At 44.4% G+C, this 22,762-nt stretch overlaps 2 protein-coding genes across 2 annotated transcripts; both read right to left on the bottom strand.

Annotated features, from left to right (window-relative positions):
- Positions 1-655: 655 nt before the first annotated feature.
- LOC129399684 (NADH dehydrogenase [ubiquinone] 1 alpha subcomplex subunit 11-like) lies at positions 656-1,075 on the bottom strand. Its single transcript, XM_055120652.1, has one exon. The coding sequence runs from the start codon at positions 1,028-1,030 to the stop codon at positions 656-658; it is 375 nt and encodes a 124-aa protein (XP_054976627.1). The 5' UTR covers positions 1,031-1,075.
- A 12,214-nt stretch (positions 1,076-13,289) lies between these two features.
- On the bottom strand, positions 13,290-13,750 carry LOC129400004 (60S ribosomal protein L36a). The gene has a single exon (XM_055122199.1). It carries the CDS (start codon positions 13,725-13,727, stop codon positions 13,407-13,409), a length of 321 nt encoding a protein of 106 aa, XP_054978174.1. The 5' UTR covers positions 13,728-13,750; the 3' UTR covers positions 13,290-13,406.
- Between the last annotated feature and the right edge of the window lie 9,012 nt (positions 13,751-22,762).

Here is a 22,762-nt window from a genome sequence, read left to right as displayed (position 1 = left end):
TGATTCAATTGCTTTTCCAATTGTGTGTACTGGCACCATTGTCAGTATATATATATATATATATATATATATATATATATATATATATATATATATATATGTTTTACTTCCTGGGATAAATCTACTTCTAAAGTAAGTGGCCTGTTGGGAAAAAAAGAAACTTGCTCCTACAGTGTTATCATTTTAATTTAATTTAATTAATGTATTTAAATGTTATTTATTTAATCATTTCTTTAATTTCTAACATACATATATTTTATTCCCAGTATATAGGCGAACAGTTAAGTTGTATATGCTTAATTTGTATCCTGAAACTTTAACGAATTTATGAGTATTATCAGTTTTTGTAAGGTCATTATTATTTTCTCTCCCAAAGATCATCTGAAAATAGAGATTATTTTACTTCTTTTTTTTTTGCTTTTTGGGTCACACCCAGCATTGCACAGGGGTTACTCCTGGCTCATGCACTCAGAAATTACTTCTGGTGATGCTCAGGGGACCATATGGGATGCTGGGAATTGAACCCAGGTTGGCCACATGCAAGGCAAACTCCCTACCTGCTATGCTACACTCCAGCCCCGATTTTGCTTCTTTTTTTTTAATTTTTCTTTTTTTTTTTAGAAACACACGCTTTATTGGGGTGCGGGGCCGCGGCTCAGACCTTGGGCTCCGGGAATGGCTTCCAGCCCTCCAGCCGCCCCATCTTCAGCAGCGCCGCTGCCGCGCCCGTGGCGTAGCTGTGAGTGCGCACTCCCAGGCTCAGGCCCCCCCCCTCTCCCGCGCAGCCCCCGATGAAGTCGTTGAGGGGGTCGTCGGGCTTCTCCCGGACCTGGGTGCTGACGGACGTGGCGAGGCCGAAGATGGCACCCACGGCCGCTGCCAGGAAGGAGCCGGCGGGCTGCAGCGCGACGCTGTAGGCAGAGGTGATGAGGCCCACGGCGCCGCCGATCCCGGTGGTGGCGTAGGTTTTGCGGTGGCACTCGGTGCCGTCGGGGATTTCCCAGTACTGCTGGAAGAGCGTCAGCACCATGGCTGCGCCCCGCCGGCCCCGTGCCGCTGCAGCAGCTCAGCCGCCTCCCCCCTGTCCAAGGGCAGCCGCCGCTCGCGCTCCTATTTTGCTTCTTAATGTTCAGATTTCTCTCACTTATTTTGGTTGCTATAATTCTGACTCTTAGTTCTGTATTTATTTATTAAATGGCTAGAATGTATACCCGTTTCATTTCAGATCTTTTTTTAAAGCCTTTTTTTCTTTTGTTTTGGGCAACATCTGGTGTCGCTCAGGGCTTACTCTTGGCTCTGTGCTCAAAGAGCACTGCTGGCAGAGCTCAGACAACCATATGGGTGGGTCTCCAGGGACCAAACCCAGGTGGGCCATGTGGAAGGCAAGTGCCCTAGCTGCTGTACTATCTCTCCAGCCCCCGTACTTTCATCTCTAGATGCTCATTTTCTTTGGGGAGGCATATTTTGGGCCACATCCTGCAGTACTTTGGGGGCTCTACTTCTAGTCTATGCTCAGAAGTTACTTCAGTTATTGTTCAGTGAATCATATGGTGCTGGGAATTGGACCTGAGCATCCTGCGTGCAAAGCCTTATCACTGTGATCCTAAATTATCTCCTCTCTTTCATTTTACTCTATTCTAATCTTTATTGTTTTCTTCCTTATTCAAACTTGAGATTACTTCATTTTTTCCTTTTGAGGCCTTTGAAATATGATTGGGTTGTGTTTTTTGAGATGTTTCCTTTTCCTTAATATAAATGATTATAACTATAAAATTCTAAAATTGTTTTTTGCTACATAGCACACATTTTTGGCATGCTCTGCTTCTGTTTTTTTCTTAAAGTACTTCATATTTCCTGTGTGTTGTTTGCTGCTATTGTTAAGTGTATTGCTTAACTTCAATATGATTTAAAATTTTCTAGCTTCCTGTTAGTTATTTCTGTTTTCATACTACTGTTATTGAAAAAGACAGTTGAAATTATTTCAGTCACTTCAAATTTATCCAGACTGATTTTGTTACCTATCATGTGACACATCCTGGAAAATGTGCCATATGTGCTTGGGAAGAATGTGTATTCAGCTGTTGCTGAATGGAATGATCCGTATATATCTACTAGGTACTTTTGGTCTATAGTTTAAGTCATGGTTCCTTATTAATTTTTCTCTCTGTGTTGTGTATCAATTGTTAAAAATAGGAATAGTATTCATCTACTTACCAAGAATTTTCTAAAATTGCCCAGGACCATAATTCATGCTCAGTAGTACAGTTTTTTGGTGGGGGTATTGTTTTGGGGCTGCCACACCTAGCAGAACTTGGAGCTTACTCATAGTTTTTCACTCAGGGATCACTCATTTGTTTGGTTTGGATTGTTTTTTGGTCCATACCCAGTGATGCTCAGGGGTATTTCCTGGCTCTGTGCTCAGGAGTCACTTCTGGCAGGTGTTGGGGGACCATATGGGGTTATGGGGATAGAACCTGGGTCAGCCATGTGCAAGGCAAGCATTCTACCTACTGTACTATCTTTCCAGACTCATCGCTTTTTTTGAGGATAAAAACCAGCCCATAGGGCTGGAGCAATAGTACAGCGGATAGGGCATTTGCCTTGCATGAGGCCAACCCGGGTTTGTGGCAAGCAAACAAATAATTGAAACAGGTGTAGAATGGCAGGAAGCTGCAGGAAGCAGTCTGAGGGGCTGGAATGATAGTATAGTGGGCAGGGTGCTTACCTTGTACATGAACAATCTGGGTTTGGTGCCTGGCATCCCATATAGCCTCTTGAAACTTTCAAGGAGTGATGTGACAGGTGTGGCCCAAACACAAAAAAGAAAGGCTGCCTTATAATTAATTATGCTTAAGCTTTTTGGGCCAGAATGATAGCACAGTGGGAAGCCACTCTGAATTTGAACCCCAGTACCTCATGAGTTCTAGCGAGTGTGGCCCAAGTAATAGAAAAGAAGGAGGAAGAGAAGAAGAGTGAGATGCACTCTGCACATTAGCAACTGTAACATTAAAAGTATAATAAACAGATAAAATTCATGCAGGTATGCACATTAAAACTTTTGGGGGCTGGAGAGATAGTGGAGTGGGTAGGGTGTTTGCCTTCACGTGGCCGACCCAGGTTCGATCCTCAGCACCCCATATGATATTCCCCGAGCCTGACAGGTGTGAGCCCTGAGTGCAGAGCCAGGAGCACTAGTGAGCACTAGTGGATATGGCCTCCCCCCACAAAATACCCTGTTCTTGGGGCAGGAGTGAAAGTATAGTGGTTAGGTCATAGTATCTGTAGCCCACCTGGGTTCAATCTCCGGTATCCCATATGGTCCCCCTAGTCCTGCCAGGAGTAACTCCTGAGTAGCAGATCCAGGAGTAACCCCTGAGCATCACTGGGTGTGACCCAAAAAACAAAAAAAACAAACAAAACTGACAAAATAAACCTTGTTCTTGCCTCTACTTACTCCAGTTGTAAAGTAACTTCACAATTTAACTTTTTGTTACATTATCCCTCCAGTTTTTTCTTAAAAGAGTTTTAAAAAATGTAATGAATTTAAAAAGCAAAAAAAAATTTAAAAAATTTAAAAAGGGGCTGGAACGATAGCATAGCAGGTAGGGCGTTTGCCTTGCACGCGGCCGACCCGGGTTTGATTCCCAGCATCTCATATGGTCCCCTGAGCACCGCCAGGAGTAGTTCCTGAGTGCATGAGCCAGGAGTGACCCCTGTGCATTGCCGGGTGTGACCCAAAAAGCAAAAAATAAATAAATAAATAAATAAATAAATAAATAAATAAATAAATAAATAAATAAATAAATTAAATAAATAAAAATGTAATGAATTTGGGCTGGAGCAGTACTACAGCAGGTGTCATGCTTGCCTTGCCTGGGTTCAACCCCTGGCACCACATATGGTCCCCGATCTCCATCAGGAATGATCCCTGAGTGCAGAACTGATTGCAAACCCTGAGCACCGCCGGGTGTGACCCAAAAACCCAAACCAAAACTAATAAAAATAATCTCAAAAAATGTAATTAGTTTCAGGGGAATCTTCTGGCAGTGCTCAGGGAAAGATGTGGTGCTAGGGATCGAGCACAGGCTTCCCGCCTGCAAAGCATGCACACACCTTGCTTAGCTATCTCTCCAGCAGAGCACTCCAGCTTCTTCCTGCCAGTTTCCTATATTCATTTGAAGTGCTGTAACTACATTACCATTCCACTTTGGAGGGTGGAAGTTGGGATTCATCCAGCAGTGTTTAGGGGCTATTTCTGACTTTGCATTTAGGAGTCACACCTGATGGTGCTTGGGGAACCTTCTGTGATGCCAGGAATTTGAAGCAGGGTCGGTGAAATGCAGGACAACTGCTTTAACCCCTGTTCTATTTCCCCAGGTCCAGGGACTTTCAACTGTAGTTTCTTGTGGCCCCACAGAAATGAATAGGTTTGTAAAACACTGGCCAGGAGTAGTCCCTGAACACTTCTGATTATGACCCAAAACCAAACCAAAAATTAAGCCAAATAATCCAATTAAAACTGTTGAGAAAAATCTATAGGTATTATTCCAAAGAGGTCATGGAAATAGTTTATATTTATATGTATGAAAAGATATTTATCAGCACTAATAATCAGGGAACAAAAACCCAAGATCACAATGAGATAATACATCATGCCCATTAGAATAATTATTATCCAATATATAAGAAAAGACAAGTGGGGTGACAGAGCGATAGTACAGTGGGTAGGGCATTTGCCTTGCAGGTGGCTGAGCTGCAATCAATCCCCGGCATCCCATATGGTCCCCTGAGCACTTGCAGGAGTTCTGGAGGTATGACGCAAAGAGCAAAATGAAGGAAGGAAGGAAGGAAGGAAGGAAGGAAGGAAGGAAGGAAGGAAGGAAGGAAGGAAGGGAGGAAGGAAGGAAGGAAGGAAGGAAGGAAGGAAGGAAGGAAGGAAGGAAGGAAGGAGGGAGGGAGGGAGGGAGGGAGGGAGGGAGGGAGGGAGGGAGGGAGAGGAGGGGAGGGAGGGAGGGAGAGGAGAGGAGAGGAGAGGAGGGGAGGGGAGAGGAGGGGAGGGGAGACGGAGGGGGGAGGGGGAGGGGGGTCTCAGGGGACAGCAGAGGAGTGGGCACACCTCCTTTCCCCCACCCCAATGGAACTCTGAGTGATGCAACATCCGGCCACCGGCTACTTAAGCTCTCACATGGCCAGGATCCAGAGACACAAAAACAAATCTCACACCAGAGCAACTTGCTGCAACCATCTCTTCAGACCCTAATTATTAAAATTTTAGAATTACTAGACATTATATTGCCTCCAAAACAATACAAAACACATTGTCTAGCATTGCCTTTTTTGGCAGGTATGAGTTGGTGGTTGGTTGGTCTAGTCTCGAAATTATTGAAGGTAACTCAAGTAAAGAAAGAGAGTATTGTATGCAAAAAAATGGGTTTAGACCTTGACCTGACACCATGCACAAAAGTCAGATCAAAATGGATTAAAGACCTCAACATTAGACCTCAAACCATAAGGTACATTGAAGACAAGGTCGGCGAAACCCTCCACGATATTGAAGATAAGGGTATCTTCAAGGGTGACACGGAACTAAGCAATCTAGTAAAAACAGAGATCAACAAATGGGACTACATTAAACTAAAAAGCTTCTGCACCGCAAAAGATACAGTGACCAGAATACAAAGACTATCCACAGAATGGGAAAGGATATTTACACAATACCCATCAGATAAGGGGTTGATATCAATGGTATATAAAGCACTGGTTGAACTCTACAAGAAGAAAACATCCAACCCCATCAAAAAATGGGGCGAAGAAATGAACAGAAACTTTACCAAGGAAGAAATACGAATGGCCAAAAGGCACATGAAAAAGTGCTCTGCATCACTAATCATCAGAGAGATGCAGATCAAAACAACTTTGAGATACCACCTCACACCACAGAGACTAGCACACATCCAAAAGAACAAAAGCAACCGCTGTTGGAGAGGATGTGGGGAGAAAGGGACCCTTCTACACTGCTGGTGGGAATGCCGACTGGTTCAGCCCTTCTGGAAAACAATTTGGACGACTCTCAAAAAATTAGATATTGAATTCCCATTTGACCCAGCAATACCACTGCTGGGAATATATCCCAGAGAATCAAAAAAGTACAATCGAAACAACATCTGCACATGTATGTTCATCGCAGCACTGTTTACAATAGCCAGAATCTGGAAAAAACCCGAATGCCCCAGAATGGATGACTGGTTGAGGAAACTTTGGTACATCTATACAATGGAATACTATGCAGCTGTTAGAAAAAAGGAGGTCAAGAATTTTGTAGTTAAGTGGATGGGCATGAAAAGTTTCATGCTGAGTGAAATGAGTCAGAAAGAGAGAGACAGACATAGAAAGATTGCACTCATCTATGGTATATAGAATAACAGAGTGGGAGACTAACACCCAAGAACTGTAGAAATAAGTACCAGGAGGTTGACCCCATGGCTTCGAGGCTGGCCTCAAGTTCCGGGGATAGGTCAACTCAGAGAAGCGATCACCAACTACATTGCAGTCGAAGGCCATGTGGGGGAAGGGAGTTGCGGGCTGAATGAGGGCTAGAGACTGAGCACAGCGGCCACTCAACACCTTTGTTGCAAACCACAACAGCTAATTAGAGAGAGAAAGCAGAAGGGAATGCCTTGCCACAGTGGCAGGGTGGGGTGGGGGGGAGATCGGATTGGGGAGGGTGGGAGGGACACTGGGTTTACGGGTGGTGGAGAATGGGCACTGGTGAAGGGATGGGTTCCCAAACTTTGTATGAGGGAAGTGTGAGCACAGAAGTGTATAAATCAGTAACTGTACCCTCACGGTGATTCTCTAATTAAAAATAAATAAATTAAGAAAGAGAGTATTGTGCAAATTGTCTGCCACACAGGCAGGTGTGTGTGTGGAATTGGGGGAGCAGGGATACTGGGGATTTGGGTGGTGGATGATGTGCACTGGTGAACGGATGGATGTTGGATGACTGTATGATCGAAACTCAAACATGAAAGCTTTGTTACTGTACCTCATGGTGAATCAATTGATCGATAAAACCACAAAAATACAAATAAAACCACAAAAAAATAAAATACAAATTTTATTAAATAAAAACAAATAAAACCACAAAAAAAGAAAAAAAGACCAGTGCTGAGATAGTGTGGGTATGTACTACCCACACATTATTGATGGGAATGTGAATTGGTGGCAGCAACTTATGGAAATAATATAGTTATCAAAATACTAAAAATAAGTCCCCTGGGGTTGGCAGGTAAGGTGCTTGTCTTGCACACAGCCAGCCATGTTTGATTCTAGCACTCTATATGATCCCCTGAGCATGCCAGGAATTATCCTTAAGTATCCCTGAGTAAGCAGGAGTAAGTCCTGAGCACAGCAGGGTGTAAACCCCAAGCCAAATAATAATAATAATGATAATGATAATAATAATAAGGCCACTATCTAATTCAGCAATTTCATTTCAGTGTTTTTCTTTCATTGTTTTGTTTTGGGGCCACACCTGGCAAAACTCAGGGCTTACTCTTGGCTTTGCTCATAAATCACTCCTGGAAGGACTCATGAAGTATATGGGCTGCTGGAAATCAAGCCCAGATTGGCCAAGTTCAAGAAAAGCACTCTACTTGTTATACTATCTCTCTGGCTCATCTTTTATTTATTTTATTTTACATTTTTGGGTTTTTTGGGTGTGGGGGGGAAATCACACTCATCAATGCTCAGGAATTACTACAGGCTGTGCACTCAGGAATTGCTCCTGGCAGTGCTCCCAGGAACATAGGAGGTGCCCATATCAAACCTGGATCAGCTGATATCAGAGTGATAATATCACTGATCACTCTGGATATTATAATATCACTCTGGCCCCCACCATCTTTTATTTTGTTTTTTGGTCAACATCCAGTGCTTCTCAGTGGCTATTGCATCCTCAGTGCTCTAGGGATGCTTTCGGCAATATGGAAGACTGGGGTTGATGTGGTACTAGGGTCAAAACTGAGGCTCCTACTGCATGAAAAGACACTCAACTCATTGATCTCTCCAGCCACAGTACTCTTCATTTTATTGACTGTTTTTTATTTTATTGACTTTTTTTTACATAGTCTATCCTGGAGAACATCCATGTGTACTTGACATAGAGATATACCCAGCTTTTGGGGGATGGAGAACCCTGTGTTTTTTGGAACATTTATTTCTATTCCTCATTTAAGGCTGCTATTTCTTTGTTAACTTTTTGTCTCATTAATCTGTTAATAAGAGTGGGTTGTTAAGTCCCTGGTACTCTCTCTCTCTGGTTCTTTTCTACACTTTTAGAGTCTTTTTGTTTTGTTTTGGGGGCCACGCCTGGCAGTGCTCAGGGTTTACTCCTGACTCTGTGCTCGGATATCACTGCTGGCAGTGCTCAGGAGATAATATACAGTGCCAGGGATCAAACCTGGGTCAGCCAGGTGCAAGGCAAGGACCCTATCCACTATAATATGCTCTGGCCTACCCCTTTTTAAATCTTGATGGGTTGCATTTATCAAAAAATGTATTCATTTCTTCTAGACTATTTATTTTGTTGACATATTCATAGTAGCCTTTTCTAATCCTTTTTCTTTTTAATTAATTAATTAATTTTCAATTTATTTATTGAATCACTGTGAGAACAGTTACATAGCTTTTGTGTTTGAGTCTCGGTCGTACAATGATCAAACACCCATACCTTCACCAGTGCACATTTTCCACCAGCAAACCCCCCAGTATACCCCCATCCCACCCCTACTCCTGCCTGTGTGGCAGATAATTTCCACATTACTTTCTCTCTACTTTAATCACATTCAATATTTTGACACCGATCCCACCATTATTATTTGGAATTACCCCCAATACTCAGACCTGCTGAAAAGGCAACATTAGACAAATTGATTCCTATTGCTGGTTATGAATAGCATATGATGTTGTGCGGCCACTCTTGCAGCCACACAATCTTTGGGATTCTAAAATTTTAATAATTAGGTCTGGAGAGATTTCTACCAAGAGTCACTTGGTTCCGAGATTCATTTGTGTGTCTCTGGGATCATGGCCATTAAAGAACTTAATAAGTAGCTGGGGGGGGTCTCATCGAGGCAGGAGAGGAGAAGGACTTGCTCCTCCCCTATTCCTTGAGGTCCAGCATGTGTCATCACTGCTGGCCCGTACCTGGATTTTCCAGTGAATTCTGAAAGATGGCAGTCGCTGGGATCCTCAGGGAACAGGTGGAGGGACAGCACCCGCTCCCATCTGGGGTGGCCCGGCGAAGGAGGCCTAATGGAAAAGGTCCAGAGGCATTTCTGCCGAGAGCCGCTCTGTTCCAAGATTCATTTGTGTGTATCTGGGATCATGGCCGTTAAGGAGCTTAATAAGTAGATAGGGGGCTGTTTGTGGGAAGCATCTCCTCCAATCCTTTTTCACTATGCTTAATTTCTCTCTTATTTCTGATTGTGTTGATTAGAGTGTTCACTCTTCTTTGCAAGCCTAGCCAAAAGTTTATCAATATTTTATGATTAAGAAAAACAGCTTTCAGGGGCAAGAGAGATAATTCAGTGGAGAGATAGTTCAACATTTCCCTTACACAAGGTTGACCTGGATTTTATCCCTGGCACTTCATATGGTTCCCCAACCTTGCCAAGAGTGATCCCTGAACACAGAGTCAGAGTAAGCCCTGGAACAGTCGAGTGTGACCTCAAAAACAGAAAAAAGAAAAAAAAACAGCTTTCAGGGTCAGTGAGATAGTACAGTGGTTAAGGCACTTGCCTTGCATGTGGCCAATGCCAGTTCAATCCCCAAATACCCAGAGCATTACCAAGACTGATCCCTGAGTACAGAGCCAGGAGTAAACTCTGAGCACCATTGGATGTGCCCCTTCCCCCCGAAAACAAAAAACACAAGAAATGGTAAAGGATGTTTGTTGAGGTATTTGGGGGAAGAAAAGTTGTGTTTTTTTTCTGCCCTTCTAGAAGAGAAACCAACTTAATTTCTTCTTTTGGACAGTTTGCTGTGAATAATATGAAGATTCCAGGTGCTGCAGCTGGTTTACTACCCAGACAGGAGACAGCATTGATGAAGTTCGCACTCTGGAAGGCTGAGCTAAAAGATGGAAGGGAATTCATCCCCTGGTGATTTCTTTTAAATTTTAGGCACTGTGTGTCTAACAGTACCGTTGCTAGAAGAGTTACAATGCATAAAAGCACCCAGCACCACACCCTCCCCTATAGTGTCCACTTCCTTCCACCAATAGTATAATATTGTTGACCCATGGAAACAATCCAAACTGCAAAGTCTGCTCATCCTTCTGGAATATACATTTGTTTCAACCAATAAATACGCTTCATTGTCTAAGCCTGTTGAAGTTGGGTTTTCTGTGACTCATCAAGAGAAAGACATAAATACTTAAACCTTTTTGTGGTGCTAGTGACTGAGCCCAGGGCTTCATACAGTGCAGTGTTCTTTCTTCTCCTTCTGGGACTCCTATAATGGTAGTGACGATATCTTATAAGTCCCCTAAAGCTCTTCTCATCTTCAATTTTTTATTTTTATTTTTAAATTATTATTATTCTTTAATTTCATTTTTTATCAAGTTGTTCACAATAGTTCATTACAGATAACATTCAAACACCAGTCCCACCACCATGCACCTATCCACCACCATACGAGGAAAGAGTGAAGATTGTTGTGTTTCATCCTGGAGCCATTTAAGCCCTTGTATAAGAGATTACTAACTTATATGTTAAGCCCAAACAAATGTGTGCTGCTTTTGGTACATCAGTGGGCTAGAGTATAAGAGGTCACAGGCTGCATTGGCGGTCATGCCCCGAGGACATTTTGTTTTGTTCTCTTCTGGGAGCTTTATTTCATATTTCTGGATCTTGGCCATTGGTGAGATTATATGGCACCAGAGACAGTTTGTGGGTGTGACTGCCAGGCTACTGGAAAACTGGGGAGCTGGGGGAGGAGGCCCAGTCCTGTTCCAAGTGAGCTTGGAGATCTCAGTCAAGGGTCCCACATACCTGGATTTTTCTGTAGGTTCCTCCATAAGTGAGGCTCATCCGAGTCTGTGGAGAGTTGCGTTGAGTATGACTGTGTGGTTGGGTTTGGGAGGTTTTCGGCTGCTGGGGTTATGCTGGGGCGGGGAGGGAAACTCAATCCACCCTACTCCGAGTTGCCCAGGTGAAGAGAGCCTGGCATGTGGTCAGGACGTTCTCTCAGTTTTCATTTTTTTTTTTGCTTTTTTGGGTCACACCCGGCCATGCTCAGGGGTTACTCCTGGCTCTGCACTCAGGAATTACTCCTGGTGGTGCTCGGGGGACCATATGGGATGCTGGGAATTGAATCCACATCATATGGGATGCGGGAGTTGAACCTGGGTCGACCGCGTGCAAGGCAAACGCCCTACCCGCTGTGCTATTGCTCCAGCCGCATCAGTTTTCAATTTTTATTTCCCTTCAGAGTAGATCATTTTAATGGCGTCAAGTTAAAGTTCACTTATTCTGGGACTGGAGCAATAACACAGTGGGTAGGGCACTTGCCTTGATTGTGGCCAACCTGGATCCAATCCCAGGCAGCCCATAAGCCCTCCAGGTGTGTTCCCTGAGCAATCAGAAGTAAGCACTGAGCACAGCCATGTGTGGCTCAAAACCCAAAACCAAAACAAAATTTTAAAGTTTTCTTATCATTCTACCTCAAGTTTGCTGTTGACCTCTTTCAGTGAGTTTAAATTTTAGTTATTATTCTCATTTTCCAAATATGTTTGTTCCTTTTTGTAATTTCTTCCTCTTTATCTTCCTTTGAGCATGTAGGGTGGGATATACCCAGCAGGGCTCAAGGATTACTCCTGGCTATGTGTTCAGGGATCCCTCCTGGCAGGCTCAGCGGACTATGGGGTGCCAGGGTTCAACCTGGTTTGCAAAGAAAATGCTGTACTCACTGTACTATCAGTCTGGTCCTATTTCTCCTTATTGATGGTCATATTTTTCTATATGTTGTCGACTTGTTGTCCTTGCTTTTTTTTCTGTTTGGGTCACACTGGCGTTGCCCAGGGGTTACTCCTGGCTCTGCACTCAGGAATTACTCCTGGTGGTACTTGGGGGACCATATGGGGTGCCTGGATTGAACTCGGGTTGGCTACATGCAAGACAAGCACCCTACACTAAAATTAAAATTTTAATTTTTTGTTTGGTTTTGGTTTGGTGGCCTCACCAGTGGTGCTCAGGGATTACTCCTGGCTCTGCACTCAGGAATCCCTTCTGGCAGTACTTGGGGGACCATATGCTGCAGTGCCTGGGGGAACATATGCTCTGTCTGAGATGAAACCTGGGCTGGCTGCATGTAAGGTAAGCACGTAGCATCTGTACTGTATCTTTGGCCTTAATTCATTTGGGGTGGGGCATGGTATGGTTGGACTGTGCCTGGCAGTGATCAGAGCTATTTCTGGCTCTGATCAGGCTCAGGAGTGCTTGGGGGACCATATGTAGTGTTAGATTGAATGGGAGTTGGTCACATGCAAGATAAGTACCTTACCCCTTTACACTCTCACTCTCGCTCTTTCTCTCACTCTTTCTTTCTCTCTCTCCCCAATGTCCTTTAATTCTTTTTTATTTGTCTTTTGGGCACAACTGGCAATGCTCAGTGGTTACTCCTGGATCTGCAATCAGGAATTACTCCTCAGTGAACCATATGGGATTCTAAGGATCAATCCCAGTCAGCCACATACAAGGCAAATGCCCTACCCACTATACTATTGCTCCAGCCCCAGTCCTGAATTATCCATGATTTTGTTTTCTTTTGGGGGTCATTCCAGGAAGTAGTAATACGATCCTCCAGCATATAGAGTTGGTGATCAGTCCATTAAACTATCTATATTGTTCCTGTCCAATGTTTAAGTTCATGAATATATTTAAGAGAGTTGAGTTCATGTATTTCACCAATAATTCCAATTTCCAGAATGCTGCTTGTGTGTGTATGTGTGTGTGTTTGTCCATTCCTATCCTCCCTATGATCAGGCCCTATTGTCATGTTTATTTGTATATTTTGTATACTTTTTGAGCGCTAGATATTTGGAGTATTAGAGTAACTTTTTATATTTGAGTAGTATTCTGTTGTGTGTGTATACATGCAGCAATGTATATACACATTAAATTTTCCTTTATGTGTTTTGGGTTCTTAGGATGGATCAAGAAACAGAGCCACTGGGTCATAAGGTAGTTCTGTTTCTTTTCTTTTTTTTTTTTTTTACAAGAAATAAGCAAATTTCCCCTCTGAGAGTTTATTCATGACACTCCTTAATTTCCCTCCTAAAACATGGATTGTTCCACCAGTCTGTCACAGCCCAGGATTTCTGTCTTCATAATAAAAGATGAAGCTTAGAACTGGATCACTTGTCCCTTTCTCTTTTTATCGCCTCCCAGTTCAAAATGCTTGCATCTCTTAATGGCCAGCATTCTCTTAGATCTGCAGTTGGGCTCGACACATTCAAGTCTCAACACAATCTTCTTTGTGGTTTTAGCCTTTTTCCGGAAAATCGGCTTAGTCTGACCTCCGTAACCACTCTGCTTCCTGTCATAACGACGCTTTCCCTGGGCATACAGAGAATCCTTGCCCTTCTTGTACTGTGTGACTTTGTGGGGCTGATGTTTGCCACATTTCTTGCAGAAAGTCCGGCGGGTTTTCGGTACGTTCACCATGCTTGCGGCAGCGGCGTCCGCGAGGAAAAGGTAGTTCTGTTTCTAATTAAAATTTTATTAAGTTACTGTGGTTTACGAAGTTACTCATAGCTGAGTTTCAGGGTACTTGACTTGAATGTAGCTGATCCTAGTTCAATTCCCAGCACTGCATATGGTTTCTTAAATACTGCTGGGAGTGTTTCCTCAGCATAAAATCAGGAGTAATCCCTGAACTCCATTGGGTGTGGACCAAAAACCAATAAGCAAAAAGAAAGAGGAAGAGTGACAGGGGGGAAAGCATAAAACGTTGTATTAAGTGCTTGCTCTGTATCATTCTGTCTGGGAATCTAGGAATGAGTGTCTAGCAATGAATGGGACAAATTATTTATTGGTTTTATTTAGTTTTGATTGACTGGCTTTGGAGCCACACCAATTGGGTTCAGGGCTTACTCTTGGTTTTATATGCTCAGTGATCATTCTTGGCAGGTCTAGGAGGACCTTAAGCCAGTGCTGAGGATTGAATCCCTTGTCAGCTGCTTATAAGGAAAGTTCCTTAACCCCTGTGCTGTCTCTCTGTCCCTGTTAGTTTTATTTATATTTAATTGTTATATAGTGCTTATAGCCTAGTTCTCCCTCTCGGAAAACCTGGCAAGGTACCGAGAGCATCCTGACTGCATGGCAGAGCCTGGCAAGCTCTCTATGGTGTATTCGATATGTCAAATACAGTAACAATGATGGGTATCATTCCCCTTACCCTGAAAGAGCCTCCAATATGGCACCGCGTGGAAGAACGAGTAAAGAGAGGCTGCTACAGCCAGGTATGGACCCCAAGCAAACAGACAATAACAACAAAATAAAACCAACAACAAAAATTGAATTTATATGTGTTTTACATAAAAATATTTTTATTTTTGAATGTAACATGAAAATAAAATGATTACATATGATAGAAAAAAAGAGAGGCTGCTAAAATCCCAGGGCTAGGACGAATGGAGACGTTACTGGTGCCCACTCAAGCAAATCAATAATCAACGGGATAACAGTGATACAGTGATTAGAGTAACACTTGATACCAAATTCTTCCACTCCTATTGGATTAATAGCTCTTACCTGAGACCTGAAGAAATCTGTTTGTGACTTTTTTTGGGGGGGTCACACCCAGCGATGCACAAGGGTTACTCCTGGCTCATGCACTCAGTAATTACTCCTGGCGGTGCTCGGGGGACCATATGGGATGCTGGGAATCGAACTCAGGTCAGCGGAGTGCAAGGCAAACGTCCTACCCGCTGTGCTATCGCTCCAGCCCCTGTTTGTGACTTTTACAGACTTTCATTTTGCTTTTTATTATAATTAAGCTAACATTATTTTTATTTTACTTTCATAAGGTTGTTCACATTGATTGATGACATTCAACATTTCAGCACCAATTCCACCACCATTACACCATTACACCATTACACTTCCCACCACCATTATTTCAAATTTTCCCACCACCATTCAAACCTGCCTGCCACAAGCAGATGCTAGATAATTCATTTTCTATTGTCTATTATGAATATCATGAGAGGTCACGTGGCTGAGAAAACAGCCACGCACTCCTGGAATTCTAATAGTTATGTTTAAAAATTTTAATCTCGGGGATGAAGCGATAGTACAGCAGGCAGGGCATTTGTCTTGCATGCAGTCAAACTAGGTTTGATCCCCGGGACCCCATATGGTTCCCTGGGCATCACCAGGAGTAACTCCTGAGTGCAAATTCAGAAATAACTCTTTCGTATTGCCGGCTGTGGTCCCCAAACCAACATAAATAAATAAACTAAATAAATTGTAATTCTCTTTTATCTCCCTATTCAGTTATCAAGTTCTATTGATTCTTCCTTTGTAATGTCTTTAGCGTCTCTCCACTCTCACTGTTATTTCCTAAAACCTGACACAGATATAAGGAACCTCTCTTCAAAGGTACCATTGTACTAGAAGGACTTTTTATTTGTTTTTGTTTTTTGGGGTCCACACACAGCTGCGCTCATGGCTTACTCCTTGCTCTGTGCTTAGAGATCACTTTTGGTAGTACTTACTGGTGCTATAAGTGGTGCCAGGGAAGGAACCCAGGCCACGAGCAAGGCAAGTGCCTTAACCTCTGTACTATCTCCTCAGTGCTAAGGCTTTTTCTTTTAACGCGTTAGGGATTGAATTAATAGATTTGTGCATGTGAGGCTAGTACAGCTGAGCCACATCACTGGCACTATACTGAAAGGAGCGATAGCACAGTGGTTGGGCCTTTCACGCTGCCGACCCGAGTTCGATTCCTCCACCCCTCTCTGAGAGCCCGGAAAGCTACTGAGAGTATCGAGCCTGCGAGGCAGAGCCTGGCAAGCTACCCGTGTGTATTGGATATGCCAAAAACAGTAACAATAAGTCTCTCAATGGGAGATATTACTGGTGCCCGCTCGAACAAATCGATGAGCAACAGGATGACAGTGACAGTATTATTTGTTTGGTCCATTTTGGGGGGGGGCACATCTGGTAGTGACTGGGGGCTATTTTTGGCTTTGTGCTCAATAGTGACCCCTGGTGGTGCTCAGGGGATCATATGTGGTGACAGGGATTCAAATCAGCATTGGCTGAATGCAAGGTAAGAGCCATATCTCCTATGATATCTCTCTGACCCTGGATGGTTTTGTTATTGTTTGTTTGGGGGGCTATACATGGCAGTGCTTAAGGGTTATTCCAGGCTCTGAACTACAGAGTACTATACTCTCTGTACTCTCTGAGAAGTTTTTTAATTAATTTTTTAATTATTTTATTTATTTGGGTTTAGGAGTGACAATACTGAGCAGTGCTCCAGGACTATTGCTGGCTCTTTGCTTAGGAGTGACCCCAGGAGGTGCTTGGGGGAACTATATGCAGTGCCATGAATTGAACCAGAGTTGGCTCCATACAAGGCGATTGCCTTTTTTTTATTTTTAAATTTTATTTTCATAAGGTTGTTCACATTAATTGATTACATTCAATATTTCAACACCAATACCACCACCATTACACCTTCCAGTCACCATTATTTCGAATTTTCCCACCACCATTCAAGCCTGCCTGCCACAGGCAGATGCTAGATAATTATTTTCTATTGCTTATTGGGAATATCATGAGAGGTCACGTGGCCAAGAGGGCAGCCGCATGCTCCTGGAATTCTAAAATTGCAAATGACTGGGATCCCGAGACATCTCTGTAGGTAATCCATATTGAGATTCATTTGTGAGTCTCTGGATCAAGGCCAGTGATGTGCTTAAAAAATCACCTGGAGGCAGTTCATGGGTGTGGCAGCCAGGACTCTGAAGGGACGGGCAGACTGGAAGGGATGGCGTGTCCCCACACCACCATGTGGCCTGGAGTCTTCAGTCCCTGGTCCTGCGTACCTGGGTTTTTCTTCTGGAAGTTTATGGCCACTGAGGGTTCATCTGGAGTGGGTGGAGAGAGGACACCTGATCCATCTGAGGTGCTCCGGTGAAATCGGCTTGGATTGGGGTCCCGAGAGATCTCTGGTGAGCTGCCGTCTTCCAGGATTCACTGCTGAGTCTCTGGATCAAGGCAGTTAAACAAGGCAAATGCCTTAAACCGCTGTAGTATGTCTCTAGTCTCAGGCTATTTTTGTTTGTTTGGGGGCCACACACAGCTGGCCACACAAAGCTGTGCTCAGGGCTTTCTCCTGGCACTGCACTCAGCATTCACTCAGTGGTGCTCAAGGAACCATATGGGATGCTGGGGATCGACCCAGTTCGGCACATGCAAGGCACTCTAAATACTGTTGTTAGGGTCCGGTGTGGATAATTTCCCCCTCTCCGAACCCGCACAAAAGAGTTCAGCGAGTAATGTAATACACAAGCGGAGTTTATTAAGCCAGCTAGCTGGGGTCAAGCTTCTAGGCATGCAGGCCCAAACAAGACCCCGAACAAGGGAAAAGTCGCATTTTTTTTTGTTTTTGGGTCACACCCGGCGATGCACAGGGGTTACTCCTGGCTCTGCACTCAGGAATTACTCCTGGCGGTGCTCAGGGGACCATATGGGATGCTGGGATTTGAACCCGGGTCGGCCGCGTGCAAGGCAAACGCCCTACCCGCTATGCTATCACTCCAGCCCCAAAAGTCGCAAATTTTATAGTCACTGCTTACATCATATCCTGAACTTCTTTTTTTTTTGGGGGGGGAGGATTTTTTTTTATTTGTATTTTTTTTTAAAATTTTGTATCACCATGGGGGTACAGTTACAGATTTATACATTTTTGTGCTCATGTTTCCCCCATACAAAGTTCGAGAACCCATCCCTTCACCAGTGCCCATTCTCCACCACCAGTAAACCCAACATCCCTCCCACCCTCCCCAGTCCCGTCTCCCCACCCCCCCACACACTGCCACTATGGCAGGGTATTCCGTTTCGTTCTCTCTCTCTGATTAGGTGTTGTGTTTGCAATAAAGGTGTTGAGTGGCCATTGTGTTCAGTCTCTAATCTACATTCGGCACGCATCACCCGACCACATTTTACTTGGTGTTCCCTTCTCTGAGTTACCCAGAATGAGGGACCAGCGTCCAAGCCATGGAGACAGCCTCCTGGTAGTTATTTCTACTATTCTTGGGTGTTAGACTCCTATTCTGTTATTCTATATACCACAGATGAGCACAATCTTTCTATGTCTGTCTCTCTCTGACTCATTTCACTAAGCATGATACTTTCCATGCTGATCCACTTATATGCAAACTTCATGACCTCATTTTTTCTAACAGCTGCATAGTATTCCATTGTATAGATGTACCAAAGTTTCTTCAGCCAGTCATCTGTTCTAGGGCACTCAGGTTTTTTCCAAATTCTGGCTATTGTAAACAGTGCTGCGATGAACATATAAGTGCAAATGTCATTTCGACTATACTTTTTTGCTTCTCTGGGATATATTCCCAGCAGTGGTATTGCTGGATCAAATGGAAGCTCAACCACTAGTTTTTTGAGAATCGTCCATATTGTTTTCCAAAAGGGCTGAACTAGTCGGCATTCCCACCAGCAGTGTAGAAGGGTCCCTTTCTCCCCACATCCTCTCCAACAGTGGTTGCTTTTGTTCTTTTGGATGTGTGCCAGTCTCTGTGGTGTGAGGTGGTATCTCATGGTTGTTTTGATCTGCATCTCTCTGATGATTAGTGATGAAGAGCACTTTTTCATGTGTCTTTTGGCCATTCGTATCTCTTCCTTGGGAAAGTTTCTGTTCATTTCTTCGCCCCATTTTCTGATGGGGTTGGCATATCCTACACTTCTGAATTTTAACAAAAACAGAAGTGAAAATGCAAGTTTCATGATTCAGAAGAAAATATACTTTCAAATAGTACAAACAAGCAGTTACAGATAGGTGATCTAGACATGTTTTCAGAACATTCTAGCAGCTACCCACCCTGCTTGTGTCTGGGTGGCTCCTATAGACAGTGAATAGTGGTGATGAAACTATTTGCCAAGATTGAGTTTTCAGCCAAGTTGTCCTTCCCTTGCAGATGGCGGGGGGGGGGGGGGAGGAGGGGGGGAAGGGCAGGAAGCGGGGCTTTAAGAAAAACAAAAAGGTTTAAGTAAAAAAAAAACGTGAAGGGGGGCTGGAGTGATAGCACAGCGGGTAGGGCGTTTGCCTTGCACGCGGCCGACCCGGGTTCAAATCCCAGCATCCCATATGGTCCCCTGAGCACCGCCAGGGGTGATTCCTGAGTGCATGAGCCAGGAGTGACCCCTGTGCATCGCCGGGTGTGACCCAAAAAGCAAAAAAAAAAAAAAAAAAAAAAAAAAAAAAAAAAAAAAACGTGAAGGGGACTGGAGCAATAGCACAGCGGGTAGGGCGTTTGCCTTGCACGCAGCCGACCCGGGTTCGATTCCCAGCATCCCATATGGTCCCCTGAGCACCGCCAGGGGTGATTCCTGAGTGCAGAGCCAGGAGTAACCCCTGTGCATTGCCAGGTGTGACCCGAAAACCAAATATATATATATATATATATATATATATATATATATTTGTTTAATCACCGTGAATTACAAAGTTATTTGTGATTGGGATTTGGGTATACAATATTACAATATCAATCCCTTCACAAATGTTCATTTCCCTCCACCATCAGTTTCCCTCCCGACCCCCAGCCAGCCTCTATGGCAGGCTCTTTCTCTTTCTTTGTTTGGAAAGGGTCTTTATATTTGTGCTTGATAGTAAAGGAGGCATAAAATCCATGCTGATCTAGTAGAAGTGAAAAACACATATCGGCTAGGCCAGGGAGGTAGTTCAGTGGTTTGTAGGACATGTTTTTTGCATGTGGGAGACACTGGTTTAATCTCCTCCACCTCAGGGTTCCCTCAGTACCACTGAGTGTGGCCCAAAACAGCAACAAAATTTCTGCAAACCGATAAGGTGATGATTACACACCATTGTGAATGTACTTAATGCACTGAACAGTATGCTTCAAATGGTAAATTTGATGGTGTATTACCACATTTATAAAACTTCATTCCCTTCACCACATATGGTCTCCTCCCAGGCCTGCCAGAAGTGATCCTTGGGTGTAGAGCCAGGAAAAATCCCTGAAACATCCATGTGTGGTCAAAAACAAAATGCAAAAAACAAAAACAAAACCAAGAACAAAATCTGTTCTCCAGTGCTGTGCCACAGGTCAAACATGTTCCCAGTGGCCCTGCCACTTATGACCCACAGTACCACCAAGATGTGTTTGTCTGACCACTACAACCAAATCTGCTATCTTTGGTCAGTGAGCAGCAGAAGCAAGAACAGGGATGGGGATTGTGGATCAGTGGCTGAAAGTACCTGTCTGGGGCCAGGGAGAGAGCTCAGGGGCTGGAGATAGTGCAGCCAGCAGGTAAGGCACTTTCCTTGCAAGGGGCTGACCCAGGTTTGATCCCTGACATCTCATATGGTCCCCCGAGATGCCAGGAGTGATTCCTGAGTGCAGAACCCGGAGTAACCCCTGACAACTTCTGGGTGTGGCTCTCAAACAAAACAGGGAGAGAGCTCAAAAGGTTGAGTTTATGCTTTGCATGCTGAAGCCTTGGGTCAGATCCCCAGCACTGTCTGATCTCCAGAACACCACTGGCTGGGTGGGTCCCGTTTTAGAATAGCCCCAGAAAACGCTATTGTGTCCTCCACACACAAGGAAAAAACGTGCCTGCCTTGCAGAGGATATGGCACTTCCCCTGCCATGGCTGACACAGATTTAATTCCTGGCACTGTATAATAGTCTCCAAGCTGTGCCAGGAGTGATCTCTGAGCAGTCAGGAAAAAGTCTGGAACACTACAGATGTAGCCAAAACAAACAAACAAACAAACAAACAGAAAAGTGCCTGCTCTGGGGGCTGGAGCGATAGCACAGCGGGGAGGGCGTTTGCCTTGCATGCGGCTGACCCAGGTTCGATTCCCAGCATCCCATATGGTCCCCTGAGCACAGCCAGGAGTGATTCCTGAGTGCATGAGCCAGGAGTAACCCCTGTGCATCGCCGGGTGTGACCCAAAAAGAAAAAAAGGAAAAGTGCCTGCTCTGCAAGTGTGAGACCAGGCAGTACAAACCCTTATTATTGCCCATATGTGTCATGCCTGGGCCTGGTGGCTCTCCTGTCTAGGTCTCCCTGTCCTGCAAAGGTATGTAATCTCAGCCCCACCCGCCACATTGGGGCGAGCACATCCACTAGGAGAGTGATCCCCTTTGAGAGCCTTGCGAAGACTACAACACCCTCTGGCTAAGCACTACAATCAGAACATGGAAGAGCACAACTAAATGAGTTCACCCCACAGGGAGCACAGATGCAGTATCTCACAGACCAGCGTACGGAACCCCATCGTTGCAATCACAACAGCAGCCAAGGGAAGGGAAGGGCGGGAACTTTGATTTGGGAGGGCCCGTGCTCAAAGGCCACTCTCAGCTCACTATTCTGTCTTTCCTAAGCTTGGGGGACCATGAAGAATTTGCAGCTGGGGCTCTTGTATATAAAACCAGTGGTCTATCCCAAGGAATAAAGATGGTCTCTTTTCACCTACACCTGTGCCAAGGATGGAACTTGCCTCACATATGCAAGGCAAGTGCTTTATACTGAGTTACACCTCCCATCAGTAAAACACCTTCTAATTTATTTTTGTTTATGTTTGTTTGTTTGTTTGGGGCTGGTAGGGCGTTTGCCTTTCACTCAGCCAATCCGTGTTCGATTCCTCCGCCCCTCTCAGAGAGCCTGGCAAGCTACTGAGAGTTTCACGCCCGCACGGCAGAGCCTGGCAAGCTACCCGTGATGTATTGGATATGCCAAAAACAGTAACAATAAGTCTCACAGTGAGAGACGTTACTGGTGCCCGCTCGAACAAATCGATGAGCAACAGGATGACAGTGACAGTGACAGTTGTTTGTTTGGGGGGAGGCACACCCTGCAGTACTCAGGGCTTACTCTTGGATCGAGCTCAGGGATCACTCCTGATAGGGCTTGGGGGACCAAGCGAAGGGACAAACCCAGGTCAGCAGCATGCAACGCTAGTGCCCTACCCACTGTATTATCTCTCCAGCCCCAAACACTTTTTTGTTTGTTTGTCTTGTTTTTGTTTGGGGGCTGCACCCTGCAGTGCTCAGGGATAACTCCTGACTGCCCTCAGGAATCACTTCTTACGGGCTCAGGGAATTGTTTGGGATTTTGGGAATCAAACCCTGGTTGGCTGCATGCAAGACAAGCGTTCTACCCACTGTACTATCTCTGTTACTCCCCTCCCACTTTATTTTAAAATGCTTTTTTTGATGGGGGCACACCCAGAAGTCCTCAGGGCTTGCTTTGCCTCTGTGCTCAGGTATCACTACTCGTGATAGTGATAGTCGAGGGACTTGAGCTGGGGTTGGCTGGCTGCAAGGCAAACACCTCCCATTATCCTATCTCTCCAGCCTCTGTTGCGCCCCCCCCATTTTTAATTGAATTACTGTTAGACAAACAGTTACAAAGTTGTTTAAGATTGGGCTTCAGTCATATAATGGTTCAACATGCTTCCCTTCACTAGTGCACGTTTC

This window comes from Sorex araneus, chromosome X (genome assembly GCF_027595985.1).
Source record: "Sorex araneus isolate mSorAra2 chromosome X, mSorAra2.pri, whole genome shotgun sequence".
Classification (NCBI taxonomy): Eukaryota; Metazoa; Chordata; class Mammalia; order Eulipotyphla; family Soricidae; genus Sorex; species Sorex araneus.
Note: the sequence above shows the minus strand (reverse complement) of the source record. Positions and strands in the feature narration are given on the sequence as shown.